This window comes from Dipteris shenzhenensis, chromosome 4 (assembly GCF_047967505.1).
Source record: "Dipteris shenzhenensis isolate YYH24624 ecotype China chromosome 4, Dip_SZ_1.0, whole genome shotgun sequence".
Lineage (NCBI taxonomy): Eukaryota > Viridiplantae > Streptophyta > Polypodiopsida > Gleicheniales > Dipteridaceae > Dipteris > Dipteris shenzhenensis.
In genome coordinates, this window is record NC_141599.1 from 37,240,456 (window position 1) to 37,256,661 (window position 16,206).

The 16,206-nt window shown below is 50.0% G+C and overlaps 1 protein-coding gene across 1 annotated transcript in view; it reads right to left on the reverse strand.

Moving 5' to 3' along the window:
- LOC147902798 (uncharacterized) overlaps nt 1-16,206 on the reverse strand; it is a 281,519-nt gene that overhangs the window by 245,920 nt on the left and 19,393 nt on the right. The window contains exon 5 of the mRNA XM_087374222.1: nt 12,465-12,675. Within this exon, the coding sequence (XP_087230348.1) occupies nt 12,465-12,675 (211 nt within the window). The remainder of the gene's footprint in view (nt 1-12,464; nt 12,676-16,206) is intronic.

Here is a 16,206-nt window from a genome sequence, read left to right on the forward strand (position 1 = left end):
TCTCCTTCAGGGATGAGGTGGCATTTTCAGCCGCCACATGGGATTTTTGTTTGCTCATTCTGAGCTGTTTTTTCTCATGCTTGACATGATGTACTCCAGCAATTGAGCTTGCTCTGCGGTTTTTATTCATACTTAATGAAGTACTATTCTTGAAAAAAAATAGAGAACCTTGGCAGCTCTCTGCTGCTGAAAAATGGTGGCTGAAAAGGTGGCCTTTGCAAACTTCCACTTCACATGTGCACCCATTTCGTATCTCCTCAATGGCTGACTGCATGGTGGCTATTTGTTTTTCGACTACTAGTCCACCGCTCAGGGCTGTCACCACCTGATGACATATATCAGCAAGCTCCTTACAGAGCTGCATGACCTCCTGACTAAGGCTATCTATCCTTCTCGGCATTTCGCGTATGAAGATGGTGAAGCTCCACGAGAATCTGCTCCAAGGCATCTATGAAGGCTAGCAACTATTATGGGCTGGTACGTGCAGAGTAGAGGAGCGGAAGGCTGGGTGTGGGAGGAAGGGAACTGGAAGTGGGTAGGGAAGGCATGAAAGAGGGCTGTCTGAGGGATATGGGGGATAGGGACAAAGGGAGTGGAAATGACAGAGGACTAGGAGGGTGTTGGTGGTGAACATCTCCTGATGTCACTTTAGTGAGAGAGGGCCAGTGCTTGTGGGTGTGCCTGCCCAATGTGAGGATAGGGTAGGAAGAGAGAGGGATTTTATTGTGGGTGTGCCCGCCCCCGTGAGGATAGATCTACGTAGGCTGGCAGGTGTTTTGGGCAGGAGACTAGGCCCCAACAGTCCCTCTGATAGGGTGCTGGGTCGGCCCTATCACCAGGCCATGTCGACCACAGGCAGTCCCTTTGTATGCTGAAGGAGGTGAGCCCTTTATAGGGGAGCAGCAAGCATGGTCGGTTCATGTAGGACCAGCTGAATCGGCCCCCCTAGGCATAGAGGGATGTGCCCTCTTATAGGGCTGTGTGCCATGGTGGTCGGCCCCTCTAGGAGGCACAGTAGGGCTGCCAGCCAGCCCTTTATAGAGGGCAGAGGGGGGTTGGTCCCCCTGCATATAAGTCGGCCAAGGAGAGCAGCTGGTCAGCTCCCCTTCTTGCTGACCAACCAGGGAGAGGCTGGGGCTATTTATAGGCCCCCCTCCTTGGCGTCTCATCATCTCTTGTGGAGCAGATCATCACACATTGCAGGGGCCTGGCAGAGGAGTAGAGCCAGCCCAAACTTGCATCTGAGGAGCAGGGTAGTGGAGCAGTTCATCCACTCCCTTGTGCTCCCTTCCACTTGGTTGTTGAGCTGTGTGTTCCGAGCTCTCGAGCAGCCCGTTGTTTCCGTGGTTTTCCCCTAGTAGTAGTGGGGTTTTCTCCAGAGATCACTTGCAGTTATCTTGTGCCTTTCTCTCCTTCTCTCTCTGTGTGTGTGTGAGGCATGCTCTCTCTCTCTCTCTCCCTCTCAGCCAGCCCCGTCTCCCTCTCCCTCACCCTCGCTGCCCCCCCTCTCCCTCCCCTCGCCAGCCCCCTCTCCCTCTCTCCCTCTCCCTCCCCTCGCCAGCCCCCTCTCTCTCTCTCCCTCACCCGCTCAGCCCCCCCGCTCACCCCTCCCTCACCCGCTCAGCCCCCCCGCTCACCCCTTGCTCAGCCTCCCTCACCCGCTCAGCCTCTCCCGCTCACCCCTCGCTCAGCCCCCCGCTGCCTTTCTCTCTTTCTTTTCGTCTCTCTCTCTCCGTCCCTCCCCCGCTCAGCCCCCCGCTCAGCCCCTCCCTCACCCGCTCAGCCCCCCCGCTCACCCCTCGCTCAGCCTCCCTCACCCGCTCAGCCTCTCCCTCACCCGCTCAGCCCCTCCTCTCACCCCTTGCACCCCTCCTCTCACCCCTCCGCTGCCCCCCCGCTCACTCCTTGGAACCCCCCCCCCCCCTTCACCCCTCCGCTCAGCCCCCGCAGCCCCCCCGCTCACCCCCCTCCCTCAACCCTCCCGCTCACCCCCCCCTCGGTCAACCCCCCCGCCCACCCCCCCGCGCCCCCCCGCCCCCCCTCGCACTTGCAGCCCCGACCCCCCCCGCCCCCCCTCCCCCTTTTTTTTTTTTTTAAATAAAAATTAAAATTTTTCTTTTTTAATTTTAAATCTCTCTTCTCTCTCTCTCTCTCTCTCTCTCTCTCTCTCTCTCTCTCTCTCACATCGCACATTGGCAGCGCTCGCCATCTCCCGCTTTTCAATGTTGCCAGTTTCTCGTAATTAAACATGGCCGACACCGTCGAGCATGTTACAGAAGCAGCAACAGCAGCAACATCAATGGCCGCCACGACCGATATGCTGCACTATAGTAGAAGAGGACTTGCATCTTCTTCAAAGGACAGCGCAGTGCCTGCACTTGCCGCACTCCCAGTCGCAGGTACACCGGTTTTAGCTCCACTATCTCATCTTCTGCCCAGCGCAGTGCCCGCACTTGCCGCACTCCCAGTCGCAGGTACACCGGTTTCAGCTCCATTATCTTATCTTCCGCCCATAGCTACTTTGTACCCGCAGTTTTTTTCACCCCTCCCCTCTCAGGTTCCTTCTTCTCCTACCCCTTCTCCACCCTTTTTGCTCCCCCTCTCACAGCCCTCTGTCACCTCTTCCCCCCCTTTGTTGCCTATTTTACCTACTTTGCCAGAGGCTCCCTCCTCCTCATCCTCTCTACAGACTCTACCCATCCCCTCCTCTCCATCCCCGGTCCCCGCTTTCTCTCCCCCTTTCCAGCCTTCTCCTTCATCCCCGCTACCCACCTTACCGATTTCCCCCCTTTCTCCCTTTCTTTCTCCTTCCATGCCTTGTGCTGTTTGTCCTTGCCGCCACATCCTACCAGAGCTTCAGCACTTTGAGACCCACCTCCGAGCTGCCCTTCAGATGCTTCACAGGAAGGACGAGACCATTTCTCTACTTACAGCTCAGGTTGCATCTCTTGCTGATCGAGTGACACAGCAGGATCGGGAGATCTTGTCTATTAGGACAGATCTTCAGGTCTTACAGGCGACTCATAGGACTCTTGCTGGAGAGATTCATGGACACACAGAGCGAGTGCAACAGATCGAGACTCGCGTTCAGCACATAGACACATCTCCCACTACAGCAGTAGCAGCGGTTGAGGAGCGTTTGACCTCCCTTCAGACACAGGTCCAGAGAGCCACAGAGTGGGTGGATGTCGTCCGCCGTCAGCCATCACAGCCTCAGAGATCGACTATATCAACTACATTGGCCGAGTCACAGCAGAGGGCCACAAAGGCCCTCAACATTCGCATTCGTGGTATCTTGCCCTCGGCGACAGAGTCCGCAATAACACAGGCTGTGACCTTTGTCTCTCAGACACTGGGAGTACAGGATCATGTCATAGTAGGATCATATAGAGTCGGGAGGGATCGAACTAGAGAGCAGCCCCTCATTATCAGATTCAGAGATGCCCAGGCACGTCTAGCTGCCCTCAGGAGGAGAGGGACACTCAGAGACCACCCACAGATTTCCATGGACGAGGATCTGACTCAGATACAGGTTGAGGAGCGCAAGGCGCTCATGCCTCAGAGAGATGCAGCCCGAGCTCAGGGCAAGTGGGCAGTGATCAGGGATGGCAGACTCATCACAGGCACTTTGAGGCGTGCTCCCACAGTGCTTAGAGATGACAGACCAGCAGATATAGCCCCACCTCCACCTCCTACTACGACCGCTTGATGGGACAGGGCCCATGGGACACACCACCCGTCAGATAGTCTACGCATCGCTGTATGGAACTGCAATGGTTCTTTTATAGCACAGCCAGGCAATCTACGGGGGGCATTCTTTGGGAGAGATATCATCTTTTTCACGGAGACACACGAGAGTCCAGAGAGACCTTTGCCACGAGTGACAGGGTATACATGGAGATCTTCCTTCAGGCAGCACACCCGAACATTTGGAGTGAGAGGATCTGGAGGAGTGGCCATTTTGTACAGAGAGCATCTCGATCGGATCATCACAGTGGAGAGAGCAGATTCACATGCCCGATTCTTGTGGGTACGCATCTGCCGCAGAGCCCCTCAGCGAGATCTTTTTATTGCAGTTTGCTACTTCCCCCCGGCGCAGTCGATCTATTCTTCCACTGGACCAAGCCAGTCCATATTTGAGGATCTCTCAGCGGACATTGCAGATTTTTCACATCGCGGAGAAGTCGTCCTTTTAGGAGACTTCAACGCGAGGACCTCAGACAGACAGGCCCTCACTTATGACTTCATGGAGGATCCGGTCATACTCCCAGCATTTCACGATGATAGCCTCTGTCGGACTTCATCAGACTGCACAGTACAGCCCACAGATCAGGGACGTCAGTTACTGGAGCTCCTCACCTCGCACAGTATGGTCATTTATAACGGCTTGTCCAGGTGGCCACAGTCTTCCATGCCTACATTCTCTTCTGCTTCTGGGCGTGGTACTAGCGTGATCGACTACATCATAGGTCCCCCGACTCTAGTCCCTTCCATCCATAGCCTTACTGTTAGCCCCTTCATGCCCTCTGCCGACCATGCACTCATCCACTTTACTTTGACTAATGTCTCCCATGACCCACCCCCCCCTCGTTATCATGACCGCCAACCCTATTACGAGGTTCATTTCGACCACCACTTCAATGATGTATATAGCCAGAACCTCAGCCGCCTACTCCGTCCTCATCTATTAGATGCTCTACCATCCACGCAGGACCGGTGGGAACTTGTACATACTTCACTTGTTTCTGCCGCTCACATGTCGTTCCCTGCCACATGTCATTCATCTAGTCCCCCACCGGTTGGTCTTGTTCCTTGCAACGGTTGGTATGACGAGGAGTGTAAGGAACTCCGCAGGAAACTTCACCTTGAGACCAAGGAGAAGTCTCCCCTCCTTGCCGAAACCAAGAGAGACTACAAGTGGTTGGTTAGGCGCAAGAAACGCCAATTTCTAGCCCGGAATGAGGAGCTGAGAAGCTTGCTTTTCAGCTGTGACTCCAAGGAATTTTGGAGAAAATTCCTCCGCTCGAAGTCTCAGAGCCCCCTCACAGATCCACGTGTCTGGTCTGCATACACTTCAGCTCTATACGATGTTCCAGATCAGCCAGCCATCGATTTATCCCATTCCCCTAGGCCAGCTTCATCTAGTCTCTTCACACCAGAGAGTGTCCGTGCAGCAGTCCACCGATTGAAGAACGGGAGAGCTAAGGATCATGATGGATTGCAAGCGGAGTATGTAATCCATGGGATTGATGCCTTAGATTTTGTTCTTTCCCGTCTCTTCAATGAGTCTGTTTGTACAGGCCTACCACAATCCTGGTTAGGCAATACCATAGTACCTATCCACAAGTCGGGGGACCCTATGGAGCCGTCGAATCACAAGACCATCATGATTGGCCACATTATGGCCAAGATCTATGCATCAGTTTTGGAAAGCTGTATAAATGACCATGCCGAGATGACAGGACTCAGAGCCAGAGGGCAGGCTGGATTTCGCAGGGATCATTCGACACTTGACCACATCCTCACACTCAGGGCACCCACTGGTAGAGGAGGCGAAGTCACGAAGGCAACGGCTTTATTGTTGCTTCGTGGACTTCAGGAAGGCATTTGACACAGTTCCGCGATTCAGATTGTTTCAGAGGATTCGCCAGATGGGCTTCAGTGGAGAGATACAGTGGGCTATCATGGCTTTGTATGAGAGGGTCACTAGTCGGGTTCGGACACGTGAGGGGCTCTCACAGGAGGTATGCAGCACGATTGGGGTGAAGCAGGGTTGCCCGCTCTCTCCTACTCTCTTTGGATTATATATTGATGAGCTAGAGATGTTTATACAGATGACAGGCGGTGTGGGCTCTACTCTCTCAGGATCCTCCATTCCTATCCTCCTGTATGCGGACGATGTGGTTCTCATTTCCTCTACTGCTCAGGGCCTCCAGGCACATATTGAGGCACTCCACAGGTTTTGCCAGGACAGGGGGTTGACCGTAAACCTTGGCAAGACCAAGGTTATGGTTTTCAACACCTCTGATCGTATTTATAGCACGGATGAGTTTTGCTTCACATATGACGGACAGCCCATTGAGCTTGTTAGAGAGTACACTTATTTGGGGGCAGTTTTCAGGGGACCGGTTTTCACCATGACATATGCAGCACGAGATAGGATTAGTAAAGGGTATGCTTCGTTGGCTCATCTTGAGCGTCAGTGTTTTCAGTCCCACTTTCAGCATCCCGATACGAAATCCTTGCTTTTTGATACATTGGTGAGACCAGCTGCGATGTATGCAGCTCCTTTCTGGGCAGGAGACCTCGGCGCTGCAGATTGGAGACGAGTAGAGAGGTTACAGATCATCATGTTCTCTCGGCTCATTAGGGCCAAGGCTACAGTTCCGCTCATTAGGGCCAAGGCTACAGTTCCGCACGAGATCATGCTAGCAGAGTTTGGAGCTACTCCCCTTGCATTGGATGCAGCGTTTCAGTCGGTCATGTATTTGCATAGGGTTAGGGAGTTTGGAGACTCAGCAGCAGGCAGAGCTCGGTTGCCATGGTTAGCACTTGCATCTTCTATGGAGTTGGCACGATTTGGGGCCCGATACTGCTGGTACTTCAGACTCACTAGGTGGCTCACATCTCTTGGACTAGACATGGATAGACTGCCTCCCTTCCGATACAGCATAGAAGCCCCTCATCTCGAGTTGACTCGCCACGAGCTTAGCCAGGTCACGAGAGCAGACTTGCTGCCTCTTCATACGTATCGCACTTGGATTTATCCCACGCAGCTTCCGACGAAGATGGCCACATATCGTGACCACTTCCTTCGGATCTCAGAGGATGGATTTGTCATTCCACCAGGCTATACAGGTATCCACATGTCCCACTCACTGAGGATTGCCCTTGGCCAGCTTAGAGTCTCTTCGCATCAGCTCGAGATAGAGGCTTGTAGGATGCGACGCATGGAGGATGGACGGCGACCAGGCCGAGAGACCAGGATCTGCCCTTGTTGCACCATGGGAGAGGTGGAGTCAGAGGAGCACTTCATTTGCAGATGCCCGCTATATTATGAGCTCAGAGGTAGATTCCACTGTCTCTTCACGGATGGCTTTGGACCTCTCTCACGAGTGATGGACTACGAGGATCAGCATTGCCTAGCTCTTTATGTCAGGGAGGCCACTATGCTTCGACGAGACTACCTCAGAGACCATCAGCACAGACCGGAGCGTGATAGAGCCCAGCCTGATAGAGCTCACGCACACGCTATACCAGAGGACAGAGACCAGGAGGAGCACGAGGAGGTCAGAGCTCACACAGGACACATGCCTCCACCGTGTGGATGTACATATGAGATGGTTTGTAGACGCCGCAGGATCTTGTTACATAGGGGACGTACTCGTCGCTTCATCTCCAGACGATCCAGGATGATGGCAGCTTTTCGGAGGAGACTTACTCATGGAGATCTCGCCCCACCAGCCGCTCACCTCACCTTTGCTCAGATTTGTACTCTCATAGCAGGAGGCAGAGTCGATGGACAGGATTTCCAGTATTATTTTGGTTCTCAGACTCCGTGACACCTGGACTTGTATCTTTGCATTGGCATATTGTACTCATCCCCCCATTTTGCACCTAGGGGCGGTTTCCTTGCATCTAGTTTACTTTGTATTTAGGCTCAGATTTGACATTATGTACTTTCACTTGCATTGTATTGCGTAGCACTTAGATGATATTCGACGATGCCTCTTCTTTGTGGCACGTTGATTTTGTGCTATCTTGTATGCAGAGTTCTTGATGTCCCATGGGCCCATTCTGGCCTTTAGTGGACAATAATACACTTTCTTTCTTTCTTTCTTTCTCTCTCTCTCTCTCTCTCTCTCTCTCTCTCTCTTTCATTTCCGCTGCGCTTCTCACATGGTATCAGAGCCACGGTTGGCTTGAGACCCGAGGAGCAGAGGGAGTGTAGTTCCAACACAGAGAGAGGAGGATTAGGGTGTTGTTCGAAGGTGTCTTTGAGGAGGAGCGTGTTCGAGGAGTGGACTGTTCGGGCGACCAGCAAATGGGTGACTTTGAAGGGTGTTTCAGATCAGAGAGGAGGTGCCCAAGGGACGGAAAGCAAGGTGTGAAGGTACATTGGGCTGTCAGCGTCTTCATCCTCTTCTTCCGCCTTCTCCTTTCTTCAACCCTTAGTTCCCTTCTATCCCATCCATCTTCTCTTTCAATTCATCATCCTCTTCACTCCGACATGGTGAATTTGTCCGAGATGGCAGAGAACAAGACTAGAATTCCAGTGTTGCCCATGTTCCCGGTTGACCCGTGGGCTCAATTGCAGCGTTTGGTAGGTGATGATGGAATTTGTGTTACAGTCATACGACATGCAAGCTTGCATCTTGATAGGTGTTGCCTGACCAGATCCCCTGGCAGAGGACCTTGGCATCTTGGCTCGGAAGGAGGCCGAGACTCTGTCCCAGCTATGGGACCGTGTTAATGCCAAGGTAAGATCGTTTATATTTCTTAATTGTACTCTTGAGGTGATTAATCACATGAAGCACATGACAATGGCCAAAAGTATATGGGAGCATTTGGTGTCCATGTATAACCACACCTCTCCCATGAAGAGGGTCTCGCTGGAGGTCCAGATGAGGTTCTTGGATCCCAAGAAGTCTTCATCGATGCGGAACCACATCAACAAGTTACAGGAACTTCAGCAAGAGATCCTCCAGGCGGGGAAGCACATTTCATCAGAGGACATGGCCATTACTCTACTATCCCACTTATCCTCTCAGTACGGGGCCTTCTATTCATCCTTGATCACTAGTGGTAGGGTGAACAAGTTGACCTGGGAGGAATTGGTCCCCATAATGCTTGACCAGGAGGAGGGCTTTGTTGATCGTACCTATGACAGTCAACTTAAGGCTTTGACAGCTGATCAAAAAGGAAGAAAGCAGTTGACAGTTGAGGAACGAGAAGCTCTCAAGGCATCCCGTACGTGTAACCGATGTGTCCAGAAAGGTCGTTATTGGTGTCATTGTCCCTAAAGGAATGCAAAGGGGTCCAGTAACCAAGTAGCCTAGAGTGTGACTACTGCGACTACGTATACTCCAACCTTCTAGTAGCACGAGGTAGGCTCTACCAGCAGGCTTTCCCGATCTAGATGAAGGATTGCTTGCTTGTCTGTGGCAGCTGGATCTACCGATCAAGTGCACCAAGCAAGGAGTCATTTATCAAGGCAGGCTATCAGGCAAGACCTCGAGCCACAAGGAGTTGTTCCTGCTGACTCAGGTGGCAGTTTGTTACCAGTTTGGACGTTGTGACCTGGCAGATCCAAAGGGGGTCTCCTAGTGTTCTGCTACAGCTATTGTCTGATGCTGCTGGAGATCCAGATGGGTCAGTAGATTGCCAGTGTAGGAACCCAGACACAATTGATTGATCCTTGCGAGTTGTTATATGCCCGTTGTCATTGGATCACTGATGTTCATTGATCTGGCGACACTGTACCAGTTTGGACTTGAGAGGGGGCTATCTAGCTCTGAGATACAGGTGCCCATGCAGGGAAGCAGACCTTGCACCGGAGGCAATATCAGTTGGATTATTGTTCCAGGATCCTCTATTAGCGTGATGTACTAGTACCAATAGTTGGATTGTTGTACCAAGTTGACCCAGTCTACCAGCACGAGACCAGAGGAATGTACCTAGCGCCAGTGGCCTGGGAGCAACAGTCCCAGGTTTCCAATGATCATGCTGAGGCGGTTCGTGCTACAAGAGGGCTTCTTTGACAGTACCTGTGGTGGTCTTCAGTGGGGGAGTATCACACGATGGATTCCTCCAGTTGTTCTAGCGGCACACCCAACTCCCTGGTGTCTTGTTCCATCTAGGAGCTGAGAGGGTGTTGGAGGTGAACATCTCCTGATGTCACTTTACTAAGAGAGGGCCAGTGCTTGTGGGTGTGCCCGCCCAGTGTGAGGATAGGGTAGGAAGAGAGAGGGCTTTTATTGTGGGTGTGCCCACCCCTGTAAGGATAGATCTACATAGGCTGGCAGGAGTTTTGGGCAGGAGACTAGGCCCCATCAGTCCCTCTTATAGGGTGTGGGGTCGGCCCTATCTCCAGGCCATGTCGGCCATAGGTAGTCCCTTTGTATGCTGGACGAGGTGAGCCCTTTATAGGGGAGCAGCAAGCGGTCAGCCCATGTAGGGCCTGCTGAGTCGACGCCCCTGGGCATAGAGGGATGTGCCCTCCTATAGAGTTGTGTGCCATGAGCAAGGCAGGTGGTCGGCCCTCTAGGAGGTGCAGTAGGGCTGCCAGACAGCCCTTTATAGAGGGCAGATGGGGGTCGGTCCCCCTGCATATGAGTCAGCCAGGGAGAGCAGTTGGTCGGCTCCCCTTCTTGTTGACCGACCAAGAAGAGGCTAGGGCTATTTATAGGTAAACCTCCTTGGTGTCTCATCACCTCTTGTGGAGCAGATCATCACACATTGCAAGGGCCTGGCAGAGGAGTAGAGCCAGCCCAGTCTTGCACCTGAGGAGCAGGGTAGTGGAGCAGTTCATCCACTCCCTTGTGCTCCCTTCCACTCGGTTTTTGAGCTGAGTGTTCCGAGCTCTCGAGCAGCCCATTGCTTCCGTAGTTTTCCCCCAATTGTAGCAGGGTTTTCTCCAGAGATCACTTGCAGTTCTCTTGTGCCTTTCTCTCCTTCTCAGTATGTGTGTGTGTGAGACGTGCTCTCTCTCTCTCTCTCTCTCTCTCTCTCTCTCTCTCTCTCTCTCTCTCTCTCTCTCTCTCTCTCTCTCTCTCACGAGTGATGGACTACGAGGATCAGCATTGCCTAGCTCTTTATGTCAGGGAGGCCACTATGCTTCGACGAGACTAAGAGACCATCAGCACAGACCGGAGCGTGATAGAGCCCAGCTTGATAGAGCTCAGGCACACGCTATACCAGAGGACAGAGACCAGGAGGAGCACGAGGAGGTTAGAGCTCACACAGGACACATGCCTCCACCCTGTGGATGTACATATGAGATGGTTTGTAGACGCCGCAGGATCTTGTTACATAGGGGACGTACTCGCCGCTTCATCTCCAGACGATCCAGGATGATGGCAGCTTTTCGGAGGAGACTTACTCATGGAGATCTCGCCCCACCAGCCGCTCACCTCACCTTTGCTCAGATTTGTACTCTCATAGCAGGAGGCAGAGTCGATGGACAGGATTTCGACTCCGTGACACCTGGACTTGTATCTTTGCATTGGCATATTGTACTCATCCCCCCATTTTGCACCCAGGGGCGGTTTCCTTGCATCTAGTTTACTTTGTATTTAGGATCAGATTTGACATTATGTACTTTCACTTGCATTGTATTGCGTAGCACTTAGATGATATTCGACGATGCCTCTTCTTTGTGGCACGTTGATTTTGTGCTATCTTGTATGCAGAGTTCTTGATGTCCCATGGGCCCATTTTGGTCTTTAGTGGACAATAATACACTTTCTTTCTTTCTTTCTTTCTCTCTCTCTCTCTCTCTCTCTCTCTCTCTCTCTCTCTCTCTCTCATTTCAACTGCGCTTCTCACAGAAGGAGGACATGACATCTAAGAGGGGACTGAGGTGCTCTAGGCGGTAGATGGGAAGGGGGGCTGGTTGAAGGGGAGAGCCGACCGGAAGGTAGAATATTGTGGGGGGCCAAAAGGGGGTAGTGTGGTAGAAGGGCTTGGGCTGGGTGGAGGGCACATCAAGGTTGACGCTGATGCTAATGCTGAGGGTGCTCTTGCTGCTACCGATGATGATGATGATGGATGAGGATGAGGATGATGAGGCTAAGGGAAGAAGTGGGGGGTGAAGCAGAAGACCTTAATCCCAACAAGGAAGAGGCAGAATTGGAGGGGAGGGGGAAGGGGAGGGGGAGGGTTATGAGTAAGCCTGCTAAGGGGCAGGGAGGGAGAAGAGGCAGGAGGCAGAGCAGCGGGCTGGCGGCTGCAAGAGGACAGAGAGAGAGATTGAGAGGGGGTGGAGATCAGTAAGCAGCCAAGAGAGGAGAGAACAGAAATGGGTGGTGAAGGGGGATCAGGGGGAAACAAGGAGAGGGTTGGCCTTCTCCTTGAAATACGTGGTTCTAGGTATTGTTGTTAAAAAGGGGAGACCATGTCCCCCCTATAGCACGTAACTTGCATCACAGAAGATCTAGATTTTGATAGGCACGTTTGTCCTTGCCTTGCTTGAGGTATCAAGAATCATTTTTTGGAGCCACCTTTTGTAGACAGTACCAGCCATGCAAGTATAGAAATGTAAGGGAATTTGTCTATCATTAAAGTGCTTTCCTTTTTATTTAGGATACCCTGATTTCTGACATTTCGGTAAAAGAGTAAGAAATTCCTTTTTTTTGGGTCAGAAATTGTTTTCAACCTTTCATGATTTTTTCTTTTAGACTCATTCAATAAGATATGTAGGTATCATAACTACCAGCAACCACAACCCATAGGCTTTCACTTACCAAGAGTGTCTTTATGGCAGTGGACGCATGATGTGATTCCAAAACAGAGATATCATTGTAGCGTATTGCAAGTGGATCATTAGTAGCCGACAAAAAAACATTTGTAAAGCCAGGATGGTCAACATCATGGCATATTGCAGCTAGGAGTAATGCGAACTTCTCCAAAGTATTCAATTTTTGTTCAGCTTCTACAAGGGTAAGCAACAAGTACCTGCATCAATTTAACATACTTAGATTCCTCACTCTGCATTTGCGACTTTAAAACAAAACCTCACACACACACTTTTTTTTTAGTGAAAACTTTTGATTGATTATATTACAAGAGTAGCGACCTCAAAAATGAGGCAGCCGAAATTACATCAACTAAAAATCTCAGTGTATGCTAGATATACATCATGATCTATGCAGTGCGTCTGCAAGCAATCAAAGAAGAATTGTTGCAGAGAACGCTTAAAAAAGCCAAACAGGGAAAATATGGGATCACCAAAGACTTTACAGTTCCTGTCTGTCCATAAAGTCCAGAGTGCCCAATAGCGAACCCAAACAAAGAAAAGATGAAACTCCGGTCTGGGTGGATGAAAACGAAAGAGCCAGAAGGACTGGAAAAGCAAGACTAGGAAAGCATAATGGAAATAAAATAATGCGAGAAAGAAATATACAACCAAGCAAAGTACTTACATGATCAAGGAAGGCATGAGGCTTGATAATTATAACACTGAAAGTACAATCTCAGAGGCAAGTGAGCATGGCTCAGAGGCTAGTGAGCATAACATAGAAATCTCATTTAGCATGGCTCAGAGGCTCATCATGCATGGATGCATGATCAACTCACAGGTCTAGGAGACCAATGCACCAACAAATAGACCTATCAAAGCCAAAAACACATGGCTCCCACAATACACCCCCACCTAGCTCCAAAGACTAATGAGAAACATGGAGCCATATACCAAAAGTATAAAAAAAATACATCGTTTTAGGAGGACTATCCAAGGCAAAGGACCTTTATTGACTCAACACACATGATTTATTGCATTCATTTTTGGGAAACACTCCTAGGGCAGAGTACCCAAATATATTATGCCTTAGAAAGCAAAATCATGATCTCCATCATCCTCTAGATGCGGGAGACAAACTGTAAGAGCATGAGCCTGTGTCGGCGGGTCATCTTTGTCTGCATCATCACTAGTGGCAGATGCCACCCACCTGGCATGATCCTTCGATTGTTGTTGAGCAAGCTTCTGGTAACACCTGTCCTCCGTATGACCGAGCTTGTTGTAGTAAGTGCACTTGAATGGCTTGAATGTCCTTCCTCGTGCTGGTGGAGTCGATGGCCTAGGTCTCCATTTGTTGGTGGAGGCAAGTGCCTGTGTAGTATCCGCTGAATAGGATGGAGATTCTTTGTTGCGGCGATCCTTTTCAAGCAAAAGAGACACCATATCTTCGAATGTAGTTGATGCAATGGGAAGTACTTCAAGGGCATTCTCAAAGCGAGAAATCCCTTCCATACTTGCCATTAGGACAGCCATTTTGTCCTCTTCATCCGGGCCATATTGGAGAGTTGTTGAACTAAAGATTGAATTTTTGCTATATACGGACTCAAAGTATCACACTCTTCCATTTTCAGCTTATAAAATTGCATTTTCAGAAATACCTTGGAGTTGGTGATCTTGTTACCAAATATATTCTCAAGGCGTGCCCAAATCTCCTTTGCCTTGGACTTGAAGTCAATGTACTGAATCAATGAATCATCTAGGCATTTCAGCTGACCTGAAGAAGAACTTTTGGAAGAGACTCTAGAAATCCCTCAGGAATAGAAAAATCACTCTCTTCTTTTGGCTTTCTATTCATCGTGGGATTGTAGTGAACCTGTGCAGATCTAAGTTCGGAGCCAACCTTGCTTCTTCTTGCTGCCTTTTTGCTGTGGTTATGGGATTGCAAGCACGCGAGGATTTTTTGGAGGGGGATAGCCACAATTTTCAATACTTTGATTCGTCGCCCCTTCTTCATGACTTGGGGTTTAGTTGGTTGGCTTTTTCTTTCAGGACCTCAGGTCTTCTATGAGAGACATGACTCCTCTTGGGCTTTATCGATACGATGCCACTTAGTTGGATGATGTTCCTGTCTCACCCTTTAGAGTTGTGCATGTCTTTATGGACTCTTGTTGGAAGACACTGTTGAGTATTGCAACGTGGCATATTTGGAGAGCCAGATGCATAGAGGCATCGTATGGGATCCCAGGTTCACCCTCCTCACACTTCGGCCCAGTATATGGACACACACTATACATACGCTGATAGCCATCTTGGGGAGCATGGAGGGGTCCTCTCGGGCGGCTTCCGCTAGGAGGGCTACATTCTTTAGAGAATGTAGGGCTTCCCCTTCTTCTCTAAGACCACTACAGGGTTGAGATGGCACTTTCAGCCCCAACCTTGGTTGTTTTCTAACTCTTTTTTATGAGAAGTGTTTTCTTCTCATGCACCATATGATGTATTTTTACTTTGAGCTTGCTCTCGTGGGCTTTGTTCATACTTGATAGAAGTCTTTTGTTTTTGTTTTTTTTTTTTTGGGGGGGGGGGAGGGGGAACCATGTGCCTCATAGAAAGTCTAGACTCTGGAGTGCATCCAGACATCCACCACATTGTCTACATATAAGAGAATCATCCAATGCCACCTAGTGTCTGAATGAATAACTCAAGCATAGAAAGTCTGGACTCTAGAGTGCGTCCAGACAGTGCGTCCAGACATTGACCACATTGTCTACATATAAGAGAATCATCCAATGCCACCTGGTGTCTGAATGAATAACTCAAGCTTATCAATGTACAATCCAAACAAAGTCGGTGATAAAGGACATCCTTGCTTGATCCCAATCGTACTCATGACCTCCTCTATCCATCTAGTTGCCGTCTGAACTTTGTCTAATGCTCATAGAGTAACATGATTGCCCACATGATGTCCAAACTGTACCCTATGCCCTATGGAAATCTGAAAAGTTGACTATATGAAAGCCTTGTGGCAATCCATGAAGTAGCAATAAAACCTCTGCCTCCATGCCTTGGCCTCCTCCATGACTCCTCTGAAGGTGAAGATATGGCTCAAAGTCCCGTGATTAACTCGAAAGCCTAACTATCGAGTGGTTTTGAACCCCTTATGCTCCATAAACTAGCCAACCTAAGTGTTGAGCACCAAACCATAAATCTGAGACATGACACACCCAATCAGAATAGCCCTGTAGTTTTTTAGGCACATGGACTAGAAGAATGGTGTTAAGGGTCCATGTGTGAGGGAAACCAGTACAAAACACTTCGTTAAATAACCTTGCCAAGAATGGTTCCAAGGTACTTAATCCATATGCAATGTATTCAATATGGAGTCCCTCATGAACTTTTGGCTCTGCCATTGTGTCGCTTCAGGGTTGCGTTCTTGATGTGACCAGTGGTGAAAAGCAAACAGGAAGTAGGGCTGCATAGCTTTGATTTATGTTGAGACCAAATAGAGTTTGTTTCAGCCTTGTTCAAGATGGCCGCCTCCTCCATGAGTTTGCTTCAATTTTTCAGTTCTGTAATTTGCCTTAGATGATCTTTATGCTGTTGAAGGAGTTGTTGCAGATGCATTTGCTCAGTGTCATGAATCTGTGTCTCCAAGGCAGTCTTTTCTTGTGCAAAGGTTGTCTTATCTTCCAAAAGGGCTGCCTAGGCTTCTAGAAGTGTTGTTTGGACTGCCATCAACTCTATTCTTGTGC